A 19,440-nucleotide genomic window follows, 5' to 3' on the forward strand; every position below is an offset into this window, starting at 1 on the left:
CTACTCCTCTCTCTCACACCCCCGAGGCGTAACGCTCGTGTCGTTCGCTTTCGTCTTTCCCACGTGACCTCTTTCAGTGGGGCTCGCTGTGCATTGTGGGATTGTGCAGTGGCAGGTCTGAAAGCAAGCAAATGCTAACAAAGTATCAGGTAATGTTAATTAATTTGCCAAGTTCTTACAAGCATGTGAAATTTTACGTTGAAAGTACTGAATAGTAGTATAAACTTCTGTTTATAAAGTAGGTATGTAGTTCACCGCTGCAATATATCAATATTAGTTAGATTGTTGTGTACCTTTCATATCCTAGCAGGAAATGCTGTCCATTGAAGTGTTTTCGTGGCACATCATAACTTTTATATTGCGAGTTTCTGTCGCGAATGTCCATTTTAACGATTAAACAGACAGACTGCCATCGTGTTAATAGATGGGTCATTTCATGTCAAATCATCACACTTTCGGACCTCATTGTCACGGATTTTAACAAAACCTAGCATGTTGATTTGGTCACACGAGTAAATCATGGAGCTGGATCAATATTGAGGGATATTTAAGCGAACAAAGTTATTTTTTTTTCTCCGGGGGGGGGGTCGTCTATGACTTTGACTGGCTATATTTACCTTAATGTAAGCTGCACAGAAGTGGCCCTTATACTGTTTTAAAGCTATTGTCCAGCTCTATAGATTGAAGAAATAATAAGCCATCCCCATTTGAATAATTAATATGTAATAACTGAGTAAAATATTAATTCAATAACAAAAAAAAAACTATACTTCAAAATTGATACATTTTTTACTAAAACTAGATCATAATGTCATGAACATCTCCAGAAAAATTGGTCTTTGCTTTTTAAGGGGTTGCTGAGATATCTGGACTTAAATGTAGCATCACATGGTTTCATATCACAACAACAAATTTATTTTTGTATAGTGCGTTATCACAACATTACATTGTCTCAAAGTGCTTTACAGCATCCTCACCCAAAGCCCCCAGTGAGTAAGCCATAGGCGACAGTGGCAAGGAAAAACTCGTCAAATAGGAGAGATGGCTAAGTGCCAAGTCACACTGTCCAAGTCATAAGATTTGAGACGCAACCGGGGAGCAGAGAGGTGATGACAAGTCAGTGCTGACTCACCTTCCAATCGCCAGGCAACCAGAAGTAAGGCAGTGGGTCATGCATGGAAGATGACACAGGCAGAACGCAAGCTGGATGCAAGGATGTCATGGGTAGAGGCGACGTCACATGTAGCAGGGTGTGCTGAATATCTTGATAGATTGAGGTCTACAGGCAGCACATCTCAGGAGGGTTAGGGAAAATAAAATGTGCAATTAGTCAAAGCAGGGGAGACTATAGGCAGTGCTAAGTTAGGTGAGTGCAATATGAAGTGCAAAGTGCAAGCTCCGGCAGATATAGCTATGGCAGCATCAGTAGGAGGGAGAGGCAAGTGGGAATGCAGGCATGGGAAGTCCCTGAAATATCAGCACTCCAATTCCACAAGGGATTGTAAAATTGACCTTTTTAATGGCAACCAAACTGACATGAAATAGGATAACAATGAAACCAAATAAATCACAGGGCCCTGATGGCATCTTACCTATAGTTTTAAAAGACATGAGGGGGAAATTATTAACCAACCTTTAACTTTCCTATTATAGAAATCCTTATCTACTGGTGTGGTACCTTCTGATTGGAACCATGCTAATATAAAACTCATATTCAAAAAAGGGGATAGAAGTAATCCAGCAAACTATAGGCCAGTCAGTTTAACTTGCATAACTGGAAAAATAATGAAAGCTATAATCCAAGTGAAAATGGTAGATTGCCTGGATTCAAATAACATTCTGAAGGATAGCCAACATGGACTTAGGAGAGGTAGATCCTGGTTAACTAATTTACTTGAGTTGTTTGAGGAAGCTACAAGAGAAATTGATTACAAAAAGGCCTACGACGTGATCTACTTAGATTTGCAGAAGGCCTGTGATGTTCTCCCCCACAAATGGCTCTTGCTTAAGCTCAAAACTGCAGGGATTTTAGGAACTGTAGCAGCTTGGATCAAAAACTGGTTAATAGACAGGAAGCAACAGGTAGTTATTAGAGGCACAGTGAGACTGTGTTAATAGTGGGGTACTGCAGGATTCAGTTTTAGGACCACTACTGTTCCTAATTTTCATTAATGATATGGACACCAATACATACAGTAAACTGGTTAAATTTGCAGTCGACACGAAGGTGGGTGGTGTAGCAGATACTAAATTAGCAGCACAGAGGCTACAGTGGGATCTTGATGTAATTAGAGACTGGGCTGATTCCTGGCAGATGAAATTTAATGTAGATATATGTAAGGTAATCCATGCAGGGAGCAGAAATATAAAGTACAGATATTTTATGGGTTCCACTGAAATAAAGATAGCTGATTATGCGAAAGAGTATATGTTGATGCCTCCTTGTCCCATTCGCCAGTGTGGGGAAGGAATTAAAAAGGCCAATAGGATGGTAGGTTACATCTCTATGTGTGTGCAGTTTAACCCAAGGGAGGTGATGCTAAGATTATACAATTCCTTGGTAAGACCTCACCTAGAATATTGTGTGCAAGTTTGGTCACCATACCTTACAATGGACATTGCTGCCTTGGAAAGGGAGCAACGCAGGGCTAGAAGAATGATTCCTGGTCTTAGAGGAATGTCTTATGAGGAGAGGTTAGCTGAGGTGAATCTGATTAGCCTCGAGCAAAGGAGACTAAGGGGGAACATTATTCATTATTCATCATTCATATAATTATTCATATGTGGATGGCATATTATATGTTCAATCTATAGAGCTGGACAATAGCTTTAAAACAATATAAGAACCACTTCTGTGCAGCTTACATAAATGTTAATATAGCCAGTCAAAATCATAACCCCCCCCCCCCCCCCCAAAAAAAAAAAAAAGTTGAAACTTTCTTTGTTTAAATCTCCTTCAATTTTAATGCAAAACTCGCCCAATTTCAGTTTCATGAGTTACTCATGTGACCGAATCAACATGCCAAGTTTAGTTGAAATCTGTGATGATGAGGTCCTTACTGTAAGTGTGATGATTTGACATGGAATGACCCAGAGTTACGTATCAGAGAGGGTGCGTCACATAATAATGGTTAGAATTAATAAACAGAATAATAAACAGAAAGATGAAACCCAGAATTAATTATAATTTACACAAAAAAAGGTTTTTATTTATTTATTTATTACTTTACTGTTCAATTGTTTTTTTTTTGTAAAGATGTTCAGCAACTATGTCTGCAAAAGAAGTAAAATCAGCCTTGAAGAATGCAAGGGAGGCTATTAAAAACAAAGAATATAAGGAAGCATTAAAACATTGCAAGGTAAGCAATTTTAGCAACTTATTCTTTATTGATGGTAATTTATTGAATACTCAGGTCGAAAAATCTCCCGCTTTACCAAAATTACTATTATGTGTAATGTACACAGTCAAGCAGACCAAGAGGGACTTTTAATTCGTAATTTACAGAATGCTTAATTTATATCGTCTGCTTCTGGAACTACAAGTACTAGTATGTAAAAGGAGACACCATTAGGTCTGCCCTCTTCTTGAGCGTCACAATAACTGATCAAAACATAATATTGTTACTTATATTTAGTAGATTCAAACTGAACATATTTCATGAAGACAATCTATATTCAGTCAGTAGGCAGGAAAAACATTTTTGTTTGTTTGTTAAACATGAAATTTATACCACAGGGGACCTAGAGCCTGTCGCAGGTAGCATAGTGCACAAGCCTGTGGTATACCCTGGACAGGATGTTGGCTCCCATGACACGTACATACACACGCTAAAACACTATGGCTGGTTTAGAGATGCCAATAAGCCATAACTGCATGTCTAAAGAATCCAGAGGACTTGAAGGAAATCCATGCCACAGATGGGGAATATGGAAACCTCTCATACACAGGGAGGATGTAGCACTTGAAAATCCAACCCTGAAACTGAGGCAGCCATGCTATCCCTAAAAACTTTTTCAGCTCTATTAATATGTAAGGACAATATGGTGGTGCAGTGGGTAGCACTTAGCTTGACATCTCCAGGGTTTGTGTGTGGAATTTGCATTTTTAGCGTGTTACTTGGTTGCTTCCTGGGACAGGTTCCGGTTTTACTGTCACCCTGTACTGGATAAGTGGCTCGTGGGACACGGGCTGGTGGTTGAATGTGTGATTCTTCTGAATTCTCTTTTTGTAATTTACTTTGAAACTCAGGCAGTTCTGAAGCTGGAAAAGAATAATTACAATGCCTGGGTGTTCATCGGTGTGGCAGCTTGTGAGCTGGAACAGCCGGATCAGGCTCAAACTGCTTACAAGAAAGCTATGGAACTGGAGCCTGGTCAGCTTCTTGCTTGGCAGGTGAGATTACTGAGTCGGCTACGATTTGTGTTTTTGATATTTCATTTAATTTTATTTCTGTCTTCTGTTGTTCCCCTCCATTTAACTCTTTCTGTTTCAGTAGACTTGGGATGCATCTGAAATTGCATGCTTGTTTGCTGTGTAGTAAGCAAAATATAGTAGGCAATGTGAGCAGTACATTTGAATCATGAGTATGAATGAGACAGCATGCATACGGTACCCGGATGATATGCTACATTCTGCAAAATCCCGAAGTGGTCAACCGATGGACGCTATGCTATCCCACAAGGCCGCTGGAGCAGCAAAGAACACTGCTTGTTTAGGAATTTTTGTCAAGATGGCAAAGTGCAGTCTCTGTACAAATTTAAGTATAAAACAAGGCCTGGTTACATTAGATGCATCGTTGGTTATAGCAGTAGCTGTAGCTCATTTAATGTTCTTTCTATTTTGTCTCCATAAGTAAACATTAGTACAAATTGCCAGCATCCAAAATGATCAACCTCTTTCTGAGGAAAAGTTTCTGTTTTACTTGATATCACAAAAGAAAGAAGTAAAGAATTAAGTTATTCATAAGTGGTATTGATAAGCGCTCCATCTGTGCTTTAATCCATCGTATGTAATTTTTTTGCAGGGATTTTTATAATGAAAATTTATGCAAAAGAGTTTTACAAAAGCTTACAATTTTTTTTAGGGGTTAGCAAGTCTGTATGAAAAAAGCGACCAGGCAGATTTCAAAACAGAGTTGCCGAAGGTCTATGAAAAACTTGCCACACTGTATGAAAGGTAGGATATGAATGTGAGCCATTCTGTACTATTGTGAAATTTGCATTGAAGGATACAAGCAAGTATTGCTCTATAGCATTATATAGCTAATTACTATTATTGTTATATAGGCCAGTATGATGCATGTAAATTGTCTATACTAACCTCCTTCTAAATATCCTGTTGTATTTCCAGTTCGGACAAAGAAAAATGTTATGAGGTGGCCAAAAAACTGGTCGACCTTTATCATTCAAAGAAGGATCATGCGCAGGTTTGTAATGACGCCTAAAAAGATTTTATCAGTGATTCCAAGAACTTTGGCTTACTTTCGGCTACCACTGTCTATTTATTAACAAATATTGGTGGACGTGTATTATTTAATAAAGGGTCATACGCAGGTTTGTAACGGCACCTAAAAAGATTTTATCAGTGATTCCAAGAACTTTGGCTTACTTTCGGCTACCACTGTCTATTTATTAACAAATATTGGTGGACGTGTATCATTTAATAAAGGGTTATACCCAGGTTTGTAACGGCACCTAAAAAGATTTTATCAGTGATTCCAAGAACTTTGGCTTACTTTCGGCTACAACTGTCTATTTATTAACAAATATTGGTGGACGTGTATCATTTAATGAAGGGTGATACGCAGGTTTGTAACGGCACCTAAAACGATTTTATCAGTGATTCCAAGAACTTTGGCTTACTTTCGGCTACCACTGTCTATTTATTAACAAATATTGGTGGACGTGTATTATTTAATAAAGGGTCATACGCAGGTTTGTAACGGCACCTAAAAAGATTTTATCAGTGATTCCAAGAACTTTGGCTTACTTTCGGCTACCACTGTCTATTTATTAACAAATATTGGTGGACGTGTATCATTTAATAAAGGGTTATACCCAGGTTTGTAACGGCACCTAAAAAGATTTTATCAGTGATTCCAAGAACTTTGGCTTACTTTCGGCTACAACTGTCTATTTATTAACAAATATTGGTGGACGTGTATTATTTAATAAAGGGTCATACGCAGGTTTGTAACGGCACCTAAAAAGATTTTATCAGTGATTCCAAGAACTTTGGCTTACTTTCGGCTACCACTGTCTATTTATTAACAAATATTGGTGGACGTGTATTATTTAATAAAGGGTTATACGCAGGTTTGTAACGGCACCTAAAACGATTTTATCAGTGTTTCCAGAAACTTTGGCTTGCTTTCAACTAGTACTGACTATATTTATTAACAAATACAACGGAAAAATAAAGGGAAGACACTCTCCTGTAGGTGGCCAGGTGGTTGCGGAGGCTGTTCTCGTTGAAGGGGGATGTGGATAAAGGGGAGCAACTGCAGCTGTGGCTGAGGATGATCCAGCTCCTGGCTGACAGTGTGGAGGAGCAAGACAATCAGACACAGCAGCATGTTAGTGGATCCGCTCTGGCTTCCTGCCTTAACTATTGCAGATCAATCCATGTTTTTTTTTTAATTAGCATAGATTTAATAGCGGTTCTTACTTCAGGCTTTCGGTTTTCCAGTTGAGCTTCAGGCACGTTTTTCAGTGTGTAGTCTGAGAGTTTTGTTGGAATTTAATTGCAAGTTAAGTTAAGGGGTGTGCTGAAACTTTTTGGTACTATGGTACTGTATTATGCAATGTTATTAGCCAAATTAAAAAAAGGACTTAATTTATATTATGAACTACCAGCAATCCTACCATGAGAACCTCATTACAATATATTGCCGTTTTTTTTTGCAGTTAATAACGGCTTTTGAAAAGGCCATGTTCCTGATAGATCCACCCTGTGACAAGCACAAGAGGCTTTTGACTGACTACATTAAGTGCTTATCAAAAGTAATCCTTTCAAAATATCATTTTATAAATGATGGACAAATGAAGGCTGATGCTGATCTTTCACTTAATTGGTGTGAAAGAATGTTATGTTGAATAATTTTTTAATCGTAAGTTAATATACCTAATACTAATTCTAGCTAACTCAATATAACAGTATATGAACTACAATATGCCTTCATATTGTACAAAAATATTCACTTTTCAGGATGTTATATAATAGTCGTACAGGATGTTGCTGTTGTACTGGGTGATTTCCTGTTCCAGCTGCAGCATGAAGAAGTGAAGATGAAAGAAGCTTGTGACAGCATGCTGTCCCTGTATCCCACAGAAGCCTTTCCTTTGGAGGTGCTCAGCCTGCACTATATTCAGACAAGTAAGAGCTCTGCTGGCATTCCTGAGGCCTGGTGCAGGAGCCTGTGCTGTGTACTTGCAGTGTCTTGATCTCTCAGAACTTGAGGCCTATATGGTTTCTTGCGGGCTGTATCTGCCATTGGGTTGAGCTATTCTAAGTGCTTGTTTTGTGCCTGACTTGAAGTCCCTAACATTATCTGCTGTGTACAGGAGGTTTTTGCAGTGATGAGGCGGCTGAATGCTTCTCTAGACTCCTGGAGGCCGACGGGAACAGCGGACTGGGCCTCATTGGTCTGGGGATGCGAGCTTTGGAGGAGGGGGAATATGAGGCGGCTGTCAAGCAGTTAGATCAAGGTGAAGTGAGACAAACATATAATGCATGTCTGTAATATTAACATGTAATGTCGTCTTTCAGTTATCTATAGGTTGTCGTTAGAATAGGACAGCCATGGAAATATCTAGACAAATAACTGCAAAACCTAGGTGTTCGACTTTGTGTTGTAGCCATAAGAGCAAGACAAGAAAACGACTGAAATCACGATAGTAATCAAAAAAGTATTTTAGTTTTGAATGTCTGTAATTCCATGCATAAAGTGCACACACTGTGTATGGGTGTATTGATATATACACACACTCATCCGCACACCTAGTTCAAATAAGGAACGAACAAATATTAACTTTGCACTTTAAATATTTTATACAGTTGTAGTGAATTAGATATATAAAAATGTACTTTTGATTGAAATGTGCTCATCCACAGGATTAAAGCAATATGGTTTTTAAAAAAAGTTACAGGACATCGTAGATGGCGCAAGCATGTTCACCTGTTATGTGTTTACCTTAGCTGAATACAGAAAATATTTAGTAGTCAGCCTTATTTAAGAATTGTCACCTCTTACACTTATCAAATATTTACAAATGGGACATTGGCAGTGGCATGAATTTATATGGGGTATGTAGCACCAGCAATCCACTGAACTAAGTGATGTAGCATGGTTTGTCGTATTACCAAGCATGAACTAAATTTGTCTTAGGATTGAAACGCATGTCCTCCAGTACAATTGGCTGGTACAGCCAGGCCCAAGCCCAACTGAAAATGCACCGATATCGAGATGTCATTGTCTCCTGCACTCAAGGTACACTGCTCTTATTCTTCTGATTTCTCAAGTTCAAATCCCTCAAAGTCTGAGTTGTGGAATTTCTTACTTAGAATAAACCTTTTAAGTTGTACATGGTATAAAGACTCCCTCTGTTATATTTGGACACGCAGACCTATAAGTCAATCTGTATCTGCTAAGTGAATGGAAGTGAATGTATTTACAGGGATGAAATTGTGTTGTGAAGGAGAGAACGAGCTGAGCCAAAGATTTATACGGCTCAAGATAGAGGCTTTGGTCAGAAGTGGTGGACAGCAGAATGCTGATGATGCTTTGGAGATTCTCTCACAGGTACCGCAGTTAGTTTGTAGTTTCCAGTGCAGTTAGTCACTGGAAACAAGACTTTATGCATATTGTCCTTGTTCAGATCTGGTCCTTTTCAAAGAACATGCTTGAAAGTTTTTGGTTTGTGGATGTACAGCCAATAAAATGTAGCCAATATTTTGTTGGGAATTCTTATTAGTATTGTTTTTTGATCAGCGATATAAGATCAAATAATTAATAATAATTGTGTAAGCCTTCAGCTTTGATTGAAAGTTAAGAATGGAGTTTGTTTAAATGATATATCTGAGGCTATCCCTTAAATTCATAATGCTCTTAAAATGTTTGGAAAATAATTTTAAACTCTTGTCTTCTAGATTGCACATTCTGAAATGGATCCAGTTCTTATGTCCTTTAAAGGAAGAGCATTCTTGCAAAAAGGACTCATCGAACAAGCATTTCAGGTAGAGAGTGTACAGTTTCACTTTTCTTAAAAGCAGATCACATTCAGTTTATGAATTCTAGTGTGTCTCCCTGTATAGTTTCAAGTTAAATGTTGCCCCAAAATTTGTGAATATTGGATGTATTTTATGATAAATGAATTGCCTTTATTAAATATAAAAATAAATTGCCACCAGGTGTCATCTGAGGTCCTGATGTCTCAGCCCAGTCAGGCAGATGCATTATCTCTGAAGGGACTGGTACATATCGCCAAGGAGGAAACTCAGCAAGCAGAACAGAGGTATACCTAAACCTCCTATTTTATTTATTTTTTATCTGTCAGTCTATAAGGGACATTTTGTTCAAACCAAATAATTGTTTTGCCTGAAAGCTTCCTGAAGGCAGTAGAGCAGTGCCCAAACTCTGGGGAGTACTACTTCCTGTTGGGAAAGCTGTACTGGCGCATGGGTGAGGAGACTCGACGTGACAAAAGAAAAGCTCATAACCATTTGCTGAAGGTCAGTTCATCCTCTTTGCTCATTATCCATCAAAATAGTTCTGACCTCTTGCTAGTGGATCGCTATTGCTCTCCATCCATGTGTGCAGTGCTGTACCATGGCTTTATGTTAAAGAACACCACTCTTGGGTAAACCAGCTTGTTAAAAAGTGTTGTTAAATCTAAAACAATTATGTATACCAGATTGCTGAGAAAAAAACAGCAAGTCATTCATCCTTCCTAGGATTTTTGCATGCTAAAGCATTTCAAGTTTATAGAGAATGGTGTCATAACCAAACAAATCTACTAGTCAGTGACAGTTCTGTGGGAAAAGCACCCTGTTAAAGAGAGTGGGCAGAGTCGTCAAGGCTAACAGGAAGGGAGACAAGTGCAAAGAGAACAGCACAGCCCTAGTGCTGAGAACTTTTCTGAATGCGCAATTCATCTACCCTTGAAGGGATTCTGGAAGCAAGCAGGTCCTACTGGTACCTAAGCACGTGTTTGATGTTAATTTTTCATAAATAAGAGGTAACCACTTTTTCAAAACAGCTAGGTGTGAATCCTGCAATCCACCAGTTCTAGGCTGTTGTCACATACCAGCTGTCAGTTAATGAGGAGACTGAAACTGATGTAAGCATGTGAAGATGATTATGAAAAGGGAAGAATAGCAATGGTCAGTAGGGGTGTAACAAAATTTCGTGCCACAAAATTTAGCGATTCAGTTAGGTTTCGATACTTACATCAGCACCATAAATTGACACTGCAATCACTAGCTCCGAAAAAGAAAACGCTCAGACATGCCTGTAAGGTAATTTTACTTTCCTTTCTCCACTACCTCCGTCAAGTGCAAGAGCCCAAGAGATAACCTCAAGCAGGTGTGTTTATCTCAAAAGACAAGACCCTAATCACTAATTGATAACGTTGGATCTCGTCGACTGATAAAGACACTTGAGCCTAAAGATAGCATTCCATCACGTCGGCACTTTAGTCAATCAGCGACACTAACATTGTATAATGAGTCAAAAGCGAATGTTACTGAGGCAGACAGCCAAATACGTGGAGATAACAATCAACGGATGGACACCGACGGCGGTTCAAAGTTACAGTACAATAATGGCACACATAATTACAAGTGCGAAATGCAAGATTTTGTGCTCCAAACTTGCCACTTTTTGAGTCGCACGCAGGAGCAAGTCTTGCAGAGGTTTTGAGATTGTGTTAGAGAGGGGATTTACGCAGAGAAAAATCACAGCAACACTGTCGTTACCACCAGCGCTCAGAACATGGAGGTGGCAGTGAGAGTGGCCGGGCTGTCACCGCACGTCAAATATTTTGCACACACTTTGAATTTGGCCACTGCCTGTGTCAGTCGTTTGCTTGGTATGTATGACAGATTGTCTCTCTTCCACCGCAGTACCACAGCAACAGCTGTGCTTGCAGCAAAGCAAAGTATACTTACGGTTTCAGAACATAAACCTATAGTGGATGTTGTCACAAAATGGAACAGCTCAATGGGAAAAGCTTGAACGCTATCTCGAGCAACAAGCATCTGTAACAGCTGCAGTCATGAGCATATGGATGTACGTATAAATGCCTATCGACTCGATACTCTGGACAGCTCTGTGATCAGTGACACTGAGGACATAGCAAAGCTTATAAAACCCCTAAAGTCAGCCACATCTGTTCTGTCTGATGAAAAGACTGCAACGATTTCACTTATAGTACCATTAAAGTATATAGTTGAACAGAGTGTGGAACCTAATGAGGAGGATCCATCACTGTGGTAGACATGAAGAGAGCCATCCTCACAAACCTTTCTGGCAAATACGCACTGGAAATAGGACTACACACTGGAGAGTACTGCTTTGGATCCTAGGTTTTGAACTTTGCCCAACCTACAACAGCAACACTGTGAAGATGTTTTCCACAGGCTTAAGGTGAAATCAGTCCAGTTGCAGCAGAAGATATGCTTAAATTTTACTCAGTAATCATTTTCCTTGAATCTGTGTTTTTGCCTGCTCTGCAGTGGGGTGTGTGTGTGTGTGTGTGTGTGTGTGTGTGTGTGTGGGTGCTAGTGTGGGAAAATCTACAGACTGATGCATAGCACAAATGTTTAAGATACAATGCATATAGTATTTTTTAAAAGTGCAGGGCTAGTCAGAAGTGTTAAAGTAAGCAATTTTACCTGTAGCTATGGAATAAAATTGCTGTTTTATATTGCAAGATGCAGTAGAACTTGGTGCAGCTGGTGGTCCGACAAATGAGGCAGGTCTGAAAGACACAACACATGAAGCAAAGCCGGATCAGGGACCTTCTAAAAAGACCGCTTTAGAAGATCTCTTTGGGAAGTGAACCAACACTCTCCCAGTCCAACCATGACATAGAGATTGGCATGTACAGAAAAGAGTTCCCCTTCTACCTACAAGCTGCCCCCTGAAATGGAGGAGGGAAAATACCAAAATGTACCCACTGCTTTCTGCTCTTACCAGGGCATATCTCACAGCTCCAGCGACCGCTGTCACTAGTGCTTTAGAAATTTAAGTATCAGTATCAGTGAAATTACATTTGTTAATTTCACAAAGTGTATCGAATCATGAGCTGTGCATTGTGAAGCATATCGAATCGTGAACTGAGTACATTGTTACACCCCCTAATTGCCAGTCACAGAGCATGAATGATAAAATTGGCTGCAACCGACTGTGGGTGATCACACAAAGAATCAGAAGGCATGCTTAGGTTTTTTTGGTGAAGTAAATCAGTATGGAAGCCACAAATTGCATCTGCTTAAATACACAGTCAGATATGTGTATTATGACATTCAAAATTTCCCTGTTGTGCATAATTTTCACCAATTTCTCTTAAGTCATCACCAAAGCCTTCTTATCATTGATGTATTTCAGGCAGCAAAGTTGGACCCATTCCTCGGATCAGCATTCCGGTACCTAGGACACTACTTCCGAGATTTTGCAAAGGAGCTTGGGAGAGCTAGAGGGTGTTACAAGCGGGCCTTTGATCTCGACAGTAGTGATGTGGAGTCTGGGGCGGCTACAGTGGACCTCAGCATGGAACAGGGGCTCATGGTGTGTCCTGCATGCTTCTTGTTTACTTCTTAAGTGGCTAGCTTGCATTTTGAGGTTGCTTATTTATCAGTAATATGTATCTGCCTGTCTTTCTCAGGACTCTGCTTTGGGAGTTCTTAAGTCAGTAACAGATCTGGCTACGCCTGGATCAGCCAAGTGGGCCTGGGTGAGAAGAGGTTTGTACTACTTGAAGACTGGTCAACACTTCCAGGCGACTGAAGAGTAAGTCTTAGACCAGGCAGCAGAAGATTGAGTTGTTTGTTTTCAGTGAAGCTCTGATGATCGTTTGTGAAATTATTATTCAGGAGTCTCAGTACAGGGAGGCTGTAAGTCTCAAACAGATCCCAATATTATTGGCTTCCCTAAAGAATATATAAATTAAAGCCAAACACAGTGGCCTATTGTATGAAATTCAGTTCTTTTGTGTCGAGTCTTGGTCTGTAGGAACTATATTAGTGCTTTTCACTGCTTATTATGTCGCTGGGGTGTATGCATGAACATTGCATATATGTAAAATCCCTTTGCCATCCATCACCATGAGGAAAGATAGAGATTTCTCATCTTGATGACCCTCACAGATCAGGTAATGGTTATACACAATTTTTATAAAGTTGAACATATCCATAAACACCCTCAAGGCAATAATAATTATTAAAGCTGCAGAAGTCTGGAGGGAAAGAGTTAAAGAAAAATCCCCAGATTAGAGTTTCAGAACTGAACTGGTTGTTGGAATCTTTCCATTATCAATATTCAAAGGGACTTGTTAGACAATACCTGCATGGCAACAAATTTCTTGAAAGGGCTGCACAAAGGAATTCTGCTAATTTGCTAATTCTGAGCAAATTGCAACACCTGAACTTTGTCAAGCATCATTGAAACTACAGTTGGAATATGCATCATATGTATTTTTGGCTTCAATAGAGTACCACGTACAAGGAAACACCAGATTTCCACAGTAAAATATGCCGGTGGATCAGTGATGCTTTGGGGCTGTTTTGTTGCCAGTAGTCCAAGAACTTAAGGCCAGTGCATAATGAATTTCACTACTACGATATTTTACCTCAAAAGCTGGTTGCCTCTGTGTGGAGGTTCATACTTGGGCCTGAGTAACTCCAGACACACATCAAAATCAACATGCTTGATGGAAACCAACACCACAAATGCAGTGTCCATCTCAGCTTGTGGACTCTTGAATCTTAACACCTGTAGGTGCAAACCTAAGACAATCTTGAATTGTTATGTGTGGAGCAAGATCCCTTTAGAAATGTCCTCCAGTCTTGTCACATTTTACAGGAACAGACTCTGTTATCAGGAACAGGTGCTGTTATCATTTACAGGGGATGTTTCCTGGGAATTCCTTTGGGAATAAATGTGTATGGGGAGGAAAATGTCATACTCAAAGTATTTTGTGTTAACAGAAACAATTTTAAGTATTAAAATGTACATCTTCTTCAAATGCTTGAACAGAACATCTGAATTATTATGTGTATTTTATACTATAATTTTCATGGAGTGCCATTTCTGTGCATAGATAGTATAAGATTACGGTGTATATGTATAGAATATCTAAAATACATATGTCCTTTTCTCATGACCATCTTGATGGATTAATGGCTTTCCATTTTGCTTTCATGTAGCCTCCAAGCAGCTCTAAAAGCTGACCCCCAGGATTACATCTGCTGGGAATGTCTTGGAGAGGCATATCTGAACAGGAGGATGTTCACAGCTGCTCTCAAGACTTTCGCCAGAGCCCATAAGCTCAATCCTGAGTCTATTTACAACCTCTACCAGATGGCTGCCATCAAGCAGACCCTGGGGAAGTTCAAGGAAGCCGTCAAAGAGTATATGCAGATCATCGAGCGGGAGGACTACGTTCCGGCACTGAAAGGTGTGGCTGGCCTACGTTGTTGGGCTGCAGCTGAGCACCATCTGCTAGTTTAACTTTTATGGTTATTTAACTTTTATTTTTGGTTATTTATGTCTTGGAGAGACTTTAAGCATGTCAATCTCATTGTGAATGTAGGTAAATGCCAAGGTGCCCTGCAGTAATTATTTAAAGTAAGATTTATTTTCTGCCTCACAGGTTTGGGGGAATGCCTTTTGGCAATGGCTCGAAGTGCTTTTGAGGACTACCTGGATGGAAGAGCTGTTGACCTCCTTCAAGAGGCTATTGCATTCCTGTTCAGGTGAAGAATAATTGCACCCGATATTCCGCCATCTGTAGTCATGCCATTGATGGATTTTTTTACTGTTTCCTCTGCATGGGTTTTCCCATGAAATGGATGAAGTTGGAAACATGGAAAACTGTGTCCTTACGAATGGCCTCAGAGAACATTAGCTTGTCATTTGTGTCCACAGAGCGGTACAGCAGAGACCGGACCTGTCATGCCTCTGGAAGTTGTTGGGTGATGCTTGTACAGCCACCCACATTGTTTCGCCTAGTCGAGCCAAGCTGTTGGTACCTGGCCTGCTATCAGGCCTGGATCCCCTTGATCAGAATCAAATGCTTGACCAGAACCAGATCCTGAAGCTTGGAGAAAGGTAGGCTTCAGAGCGAAAGTATTCTCTTTTTATCTTTGGTATTAAAAACATAGGAGGTCTTTTTCATGGTCTCATAATTGGCATTGGCAAAGTTTATATTGATGGATACATTTTTTGATTTCAAAATGTGGTGAAGCACACATTTAAATGCAGCTCTAACTAAACACAGTGTAATTTCTTGGTATGGCTAAATGCAGACGCCATGTAATTCTGTTCACTTGGTCACAGGTGCTATGCCCAGGCTTTGAAGCGCATGGGAGAGGCAGCTAACTTATGGCATGACCTTGGCTTGAACTATTACCATCAGTCCAGACAGTCAACATTCTCAGAGGAGAAGCAGGATTCTGTGCCGCCTCTGGAAAAATCTCTACAGGTATGGTACCCTGGAGAGTGGTTTATAGATCAGTTCATTCATCATCACTTGGTACAGTTCAGTAATGTATAGCTGCTCCCCCCTCTTTCTTCCCTTGCAGTGTTTAAAGAAGGCTATAATGCTGGACACCAGCAACTACACTTACTGGAATGCTTTGGGAGTTGTGGCCATGAGCAAAGGTGAATACCTGCCTGAGCCCTGAGTCCGTGACCTCTTTGCTCAGCTTTATTGTTAAGATTGATTTGATGCTTATAAGATAAATCCTTTTAAATAACCTTATGCTGACACCACGGCCTTCGTCTCTCAGCTTGAGGATCTAACATTGCTTGAGAGTGTATCTGGATCATCTCGGCCAGGCACCTTACAGTGTGTTGTTTATTAAACTGGCAACAGATGGATTTATAATTGTTTGAGTTTTTGCGTTAAAAATTATTTCTTTCTCTATTCAGGAATTGAAAACCTTGCCCTTGCTCAACACTCCTTCATTAAATCTATAAATATGGAAGCAAATGTAAGAAAAGCATGGCCCATACAATTTGAGTAGAAAGAGTGTCTCAGTGTTATTTAGAATATATGTGCCTACGGTTGTCACAGCATTTTTTTTTCCTTGTCAGAACGTCATTGCCTGGACAAACCTTGGTGCCCTGTACTTAAAAAAGGAGAATAAGGAGGTATGCTGGTGTCTGTTTTTCTCTCAAAGTTTCCTTTTCCTTTTAAAAATGTCCCATCTAAATATTTCTTAAATCCCACTGAATATTTAGACAGAAATACATTCACAGAGGACACATTGCTTTGCATATTTTCATTTACTTGATTATACTAATTAACCACTATTAATTGCATATATAAAGATGGATGAATGTCTACTGGGTGTTCATTTAAAGAGAGGGAGAATAAAAAATGAACAAATGTACTAAAGTTTATGTATATGTGGATAGTTTGTATTCGATTACAAATGTGTAACTTTCATCCATGCTTTGCTTTGTTCTTCCATTTTTCACAGCTTGCACACGCAGCCTTCAATACTGCCCAGTCTTTGGAACCATCATATGTCAACTGCTGGATTGGGCAGGTAATTTTCAGTCTCAAAGTTTTCGTAGTGTTAACAGTCTAACTTTCACTGTGGGGACTTCATTATATGCACCTAGTTAGTAGTGGGTAGGAGCCATTTGTGTCTCCAGTGATGCTTCAGTGGGTAGATGGGTTGCGTGTTCAGAGAGATACAAAAGGGATGAAATTACCAAAAATAAACTATAGCCAAACAGACCTTATTTACCAACAGAGTGTGTCAAATAAGTTGGTCTTATTGCCGCGAATCGTGTCAACAGACACAAAGCAACGCCGGCAAATACAATGTGATTATTGAGCATGTGCACAGTATATCTCGCAGCCCATAAGTGATATATTGTGCAGCTCTATTTCATACTAAATTATTAGATTGCTTGTTCTTAAATTAGTCATTGAAGCTAGTTCTTCATTAATAGTAACTTTTAAGTTTCAATGTGAATAGATTTCAAACTCGGCAACCTCTATATTTTCACAGGCTCTTATAGCAGAGAATATAGGTAGTTATGACACCATGGATCTCTTCAGACACACTACCGAGCTCAGCACCCATGTAAGTAGAGGGATCTCCCTGTACTATCTGTTGTTCAGACTGATATTATGGGCTAAGCCTCACACCGCTTTACTCTCTCCATGTTCTCCTGTGGATCAGACAGAAGGTGTGAAAGGCTATGCATTCTGGGTGTGTTCCACACTGCTGGACAAAACCAACAGGAATTCTGAGCTTTATCTTTACAACATCGTACAAATGAATGCCGTCTCGGCTGCTCAGGTGGCTTTGTGCAAATACACAGGTGGGTCATTCTTTTTTCTGTGTGTAGCTTTAGGAATGCAAAGACAGTCATTTAAATGTCCTTTTTATGAGCTGAGAGTGGTGTGGAAACAAATCTAATCACACCTGAATACAATAACGAAGTGACAAAAGGAAACCACCTAAAATTGCTTTTGACAATGTTTTGGTTTTAGAAATCGTCACTTTAAGGGTTTAATACTGGTGACTCCTTCTACCTTCTACCTGTAGAGAGAATCCAGACTGATTCAGACGCATTCACTATGTTGGGTTACCTTAATGAACACCTGCAGCTAAAAAAGCAAGCCGTTCAAGCTTACCAGAGGTAAAACTCGTACTCATCTCCTTCTGCTTGATTTACTGAGGTCTAGACAAGCATGTTTCACATTTGATGGCCCTTCCCCCTTGTTTCTACTTTTCGGTCCGTATTACACCTTAAATGAGCAAAAATAAGAATGACTTTCTCTTCGCAGAGCTGTGGAGCTACTTCAGGCTGGGCCTCCGACAGAAAAACTCAGCTTCGCATTAAGAAACTATGGTCGTGCCCTCTGGTAATACTCTTCAGTTAATTTACCATAAGAGAACAAACGGGTGCTCTTCATTTAAAAAAGAAATAAACAGTCAAGTTCTTTTCCCCCCATTGATAGCTCTGAGATAATCAGTTATTTGTCAGGGGGATTTACCTCCTGATGTTAAGAATATGCAACCATGTTTCCCATAGTCACACAGGCCAATGGGAGAAGGCGGTGGATATCTACTTGTCCACGCCGCAAGAAGACATTCATGACGTCACAGGCTTGGCTCTGTCATATTTCAGGGCTGGACGCCTGCAGGACAGCATAAATGGTGAGTGTCTCAAGATTTTGTTTTGGTTTTGAATGGGTGTGAATTACTGAGAAACGGCATGAAAACACCTGTGACCGTCATTGTACATTTTGTTGTTGTTCTTCACACGTGCCTCTAATGAATAATGGCATGCCGATGTACCCTCCCGCTGTCCCAGCCTATGAGTCAGCAACAGCACTGGCCTCCACCGAGGAGGAGAAGGCCTACCTTCTGACGGCGCTCGCTCTGCTGGAGTGTCACAGGGGCTCTACAGACGCAGCTAAGACTCTGCTTTTCAGGTGGTGCGTGATCAGCCTGTTCTACATGCTCCCCTCCGCACTGATGTCTTATTTTTCTTCTTGAAGGATGTTGACAAATAATACTCATTACTTTTTGGTTTTAAAGCTGAAAGTTGTCATACTGTGAATGGACATATATACACACACACACACACACACAAAATACTTGAAGCGTATGTGTCTCATTTCTGTGGTGTTTTCTTTTTATGTTTTTCTAAACCCTCAATTATAGCCCTGGTGGGAAAAAATCTTTTTTTTCCACTTAAACCAAGTTCACCCTGTAGTGTTTTCATATTGTGTTGGGAATTTGTGTATGTATATGCATTTATGTGAGTCAGTGTTCCATCACTGATAGGTAAGCAGTTTTTTTGTTTGTTTGTTTGTGTGTGTGTGTGTGTGTGTGTGTGTGTGTGTGTGTGTGTGTGTGTGTGTGTGTGTGTGTGTGTGTGTGTGTGTGTGTGTGTGTGCCCGCATACGGACCCTCAGTTCCACGCTGAAGGAGCCCATACCCGAAAGCCTGCAGTGCCTATGCGCTCTGGGGCTGGTGCAGGGCGATGGCACCCTGGCCAACGCCGCCCTCTCTGAGCTGCTGAAGCTGCCCAGAAACAAGGTGGCTGTGGAGGAGCTTTGTATCCTGACCAGCGCCCTGCTGGCTCTGCAGGGGAACTACGCTGCAGTGCAAAGGGAGGCTGCCCGGGCAGTGCACAGGTAGATCAGTACGTGCCAGTGTGGCGCTCGGGGGGCTTTCTGGAGAACGAA

The 19,440-nt window shown here is 40.3% G+C and overlaps 1 protein-coding gene across 1 annotated transcript in view; it reads left to right on the forward strand.

Annotated features, from left to right (window-relative positions):
- The window catches only part of ttc37 (tetratricopeptide repeat domain 37), a 24,238-nt gene continuing 4,798 nt past the window's right edge, over nt 1–19,440 (forward strand). The window contains exons 1-31 of the mRNA XM_048982883.1: nt 1–149; nt 3,257–3,359; nt 4,250–4,393; nt 5,085–5,176; nt 5,351–5,426; nt 6,441–6,575; nt 6,907–7,002; nt 7,267–7,375; nt 7,564–7,707; nt 8,388–8,489; nt 8,677–8,801; nt 9,149–9,235; nt 9,410–9,513; nt 9,604–9,730; nt 12,609–12,788; nt 12,886–13,010; nt 14,426–14,676; nt 14,872–14,974; nt 15,147–15,329; nt 15,558–15,702; nt 15,803–15,881; nt 16,152–16,213; nt 16,317–16,373; nt 16,706–16,774; nt 17,246–17,320; nt 17,420–17,561; nt 17,789–17,882; nt 18,031–18,108; nt 18,279–18,403; nt 18,561–18,684; nt 19,168–19,389. Of these exons, the coding sequence (XP_048838840.1) occupies nt 3,270–3,359; nt 4,250–4,393; nt 5,085–5,176; nt 5,351–5,426; nt 6,441–6,575; nt 6,907–7,002; nt 7,267–7,375; nt 7,564–7,707; nt 8,388–8,489; nt 8,677–8,801; nt 9,149–9,235; nt 9,410–9,513; nt 9,604–9,730; nt 12,609–12,788; nt 12,886–13,010; nt 14,426–14,676; nt 14,872–14,974; nt 15,147–15,329; nt 15,558–15,702; nt 15,803–15,881; nt 16,152–16,213; nt 16,317–16,373; nt 16,706–16,774; nt 17,246–17,320; nt 17,420–17,561; nt 17,789–17,882; nt 18,031–18,108; nt 18,279–18,403; nt 18,561–18,684; nt 19,168–19,389 (3,545 nt within the window). The 5' untranslated portion in view covers nt 1–149; nt 3,257–3,269. The remainder of the gene's footprint in view (nt 150–3,256; nt 3,360–4,249; nt 4,394–5,084; nt 5,177–5,350; nt 5,427–6,440; nt 6,576–6,906; nt 7,003–7,266; nt 7,376–7,563; nt 7,708–8,387; nt 8,490–8,676; nt 8,802–9,148; nt 9,236–9,409; nt 9,514–9,603; nt 9,731–12,608; nt 12,789–12,885; nt 13,011–14,425; nt 14,677–14,871; nt 14,975–15,146; nt 15,330–15,557; nt 15,703–15,802; nt 15,882–16,151; nt 16,214–16,316; nt 16,374–16,705; nt 16,775–17,245; nt 17,321–17,419; nt 17,562–17,788; nt 17,883–18,030; nt 18,109–18,278; nt 18,404–18,560; nt 18,685–19,167; nt 19,390–19,440) is intronic.

The sequence above is a fragment of the Brienomyrus brachyistius genome, chromosome 2 (assembly GCF_023856365.1).
Source record: "Brienomyrus brachyistius isolate T26 chromosome 2, BBRACH_0.4, whole genome shotgun sequence".
Taxonomy (NCBI): Eukaryota; Metazoa; Chordata; class Actinopteri; order Osteoglossiformes; family Mormyridae; genus Brienomyrus; species Brienomyrus brachyistius.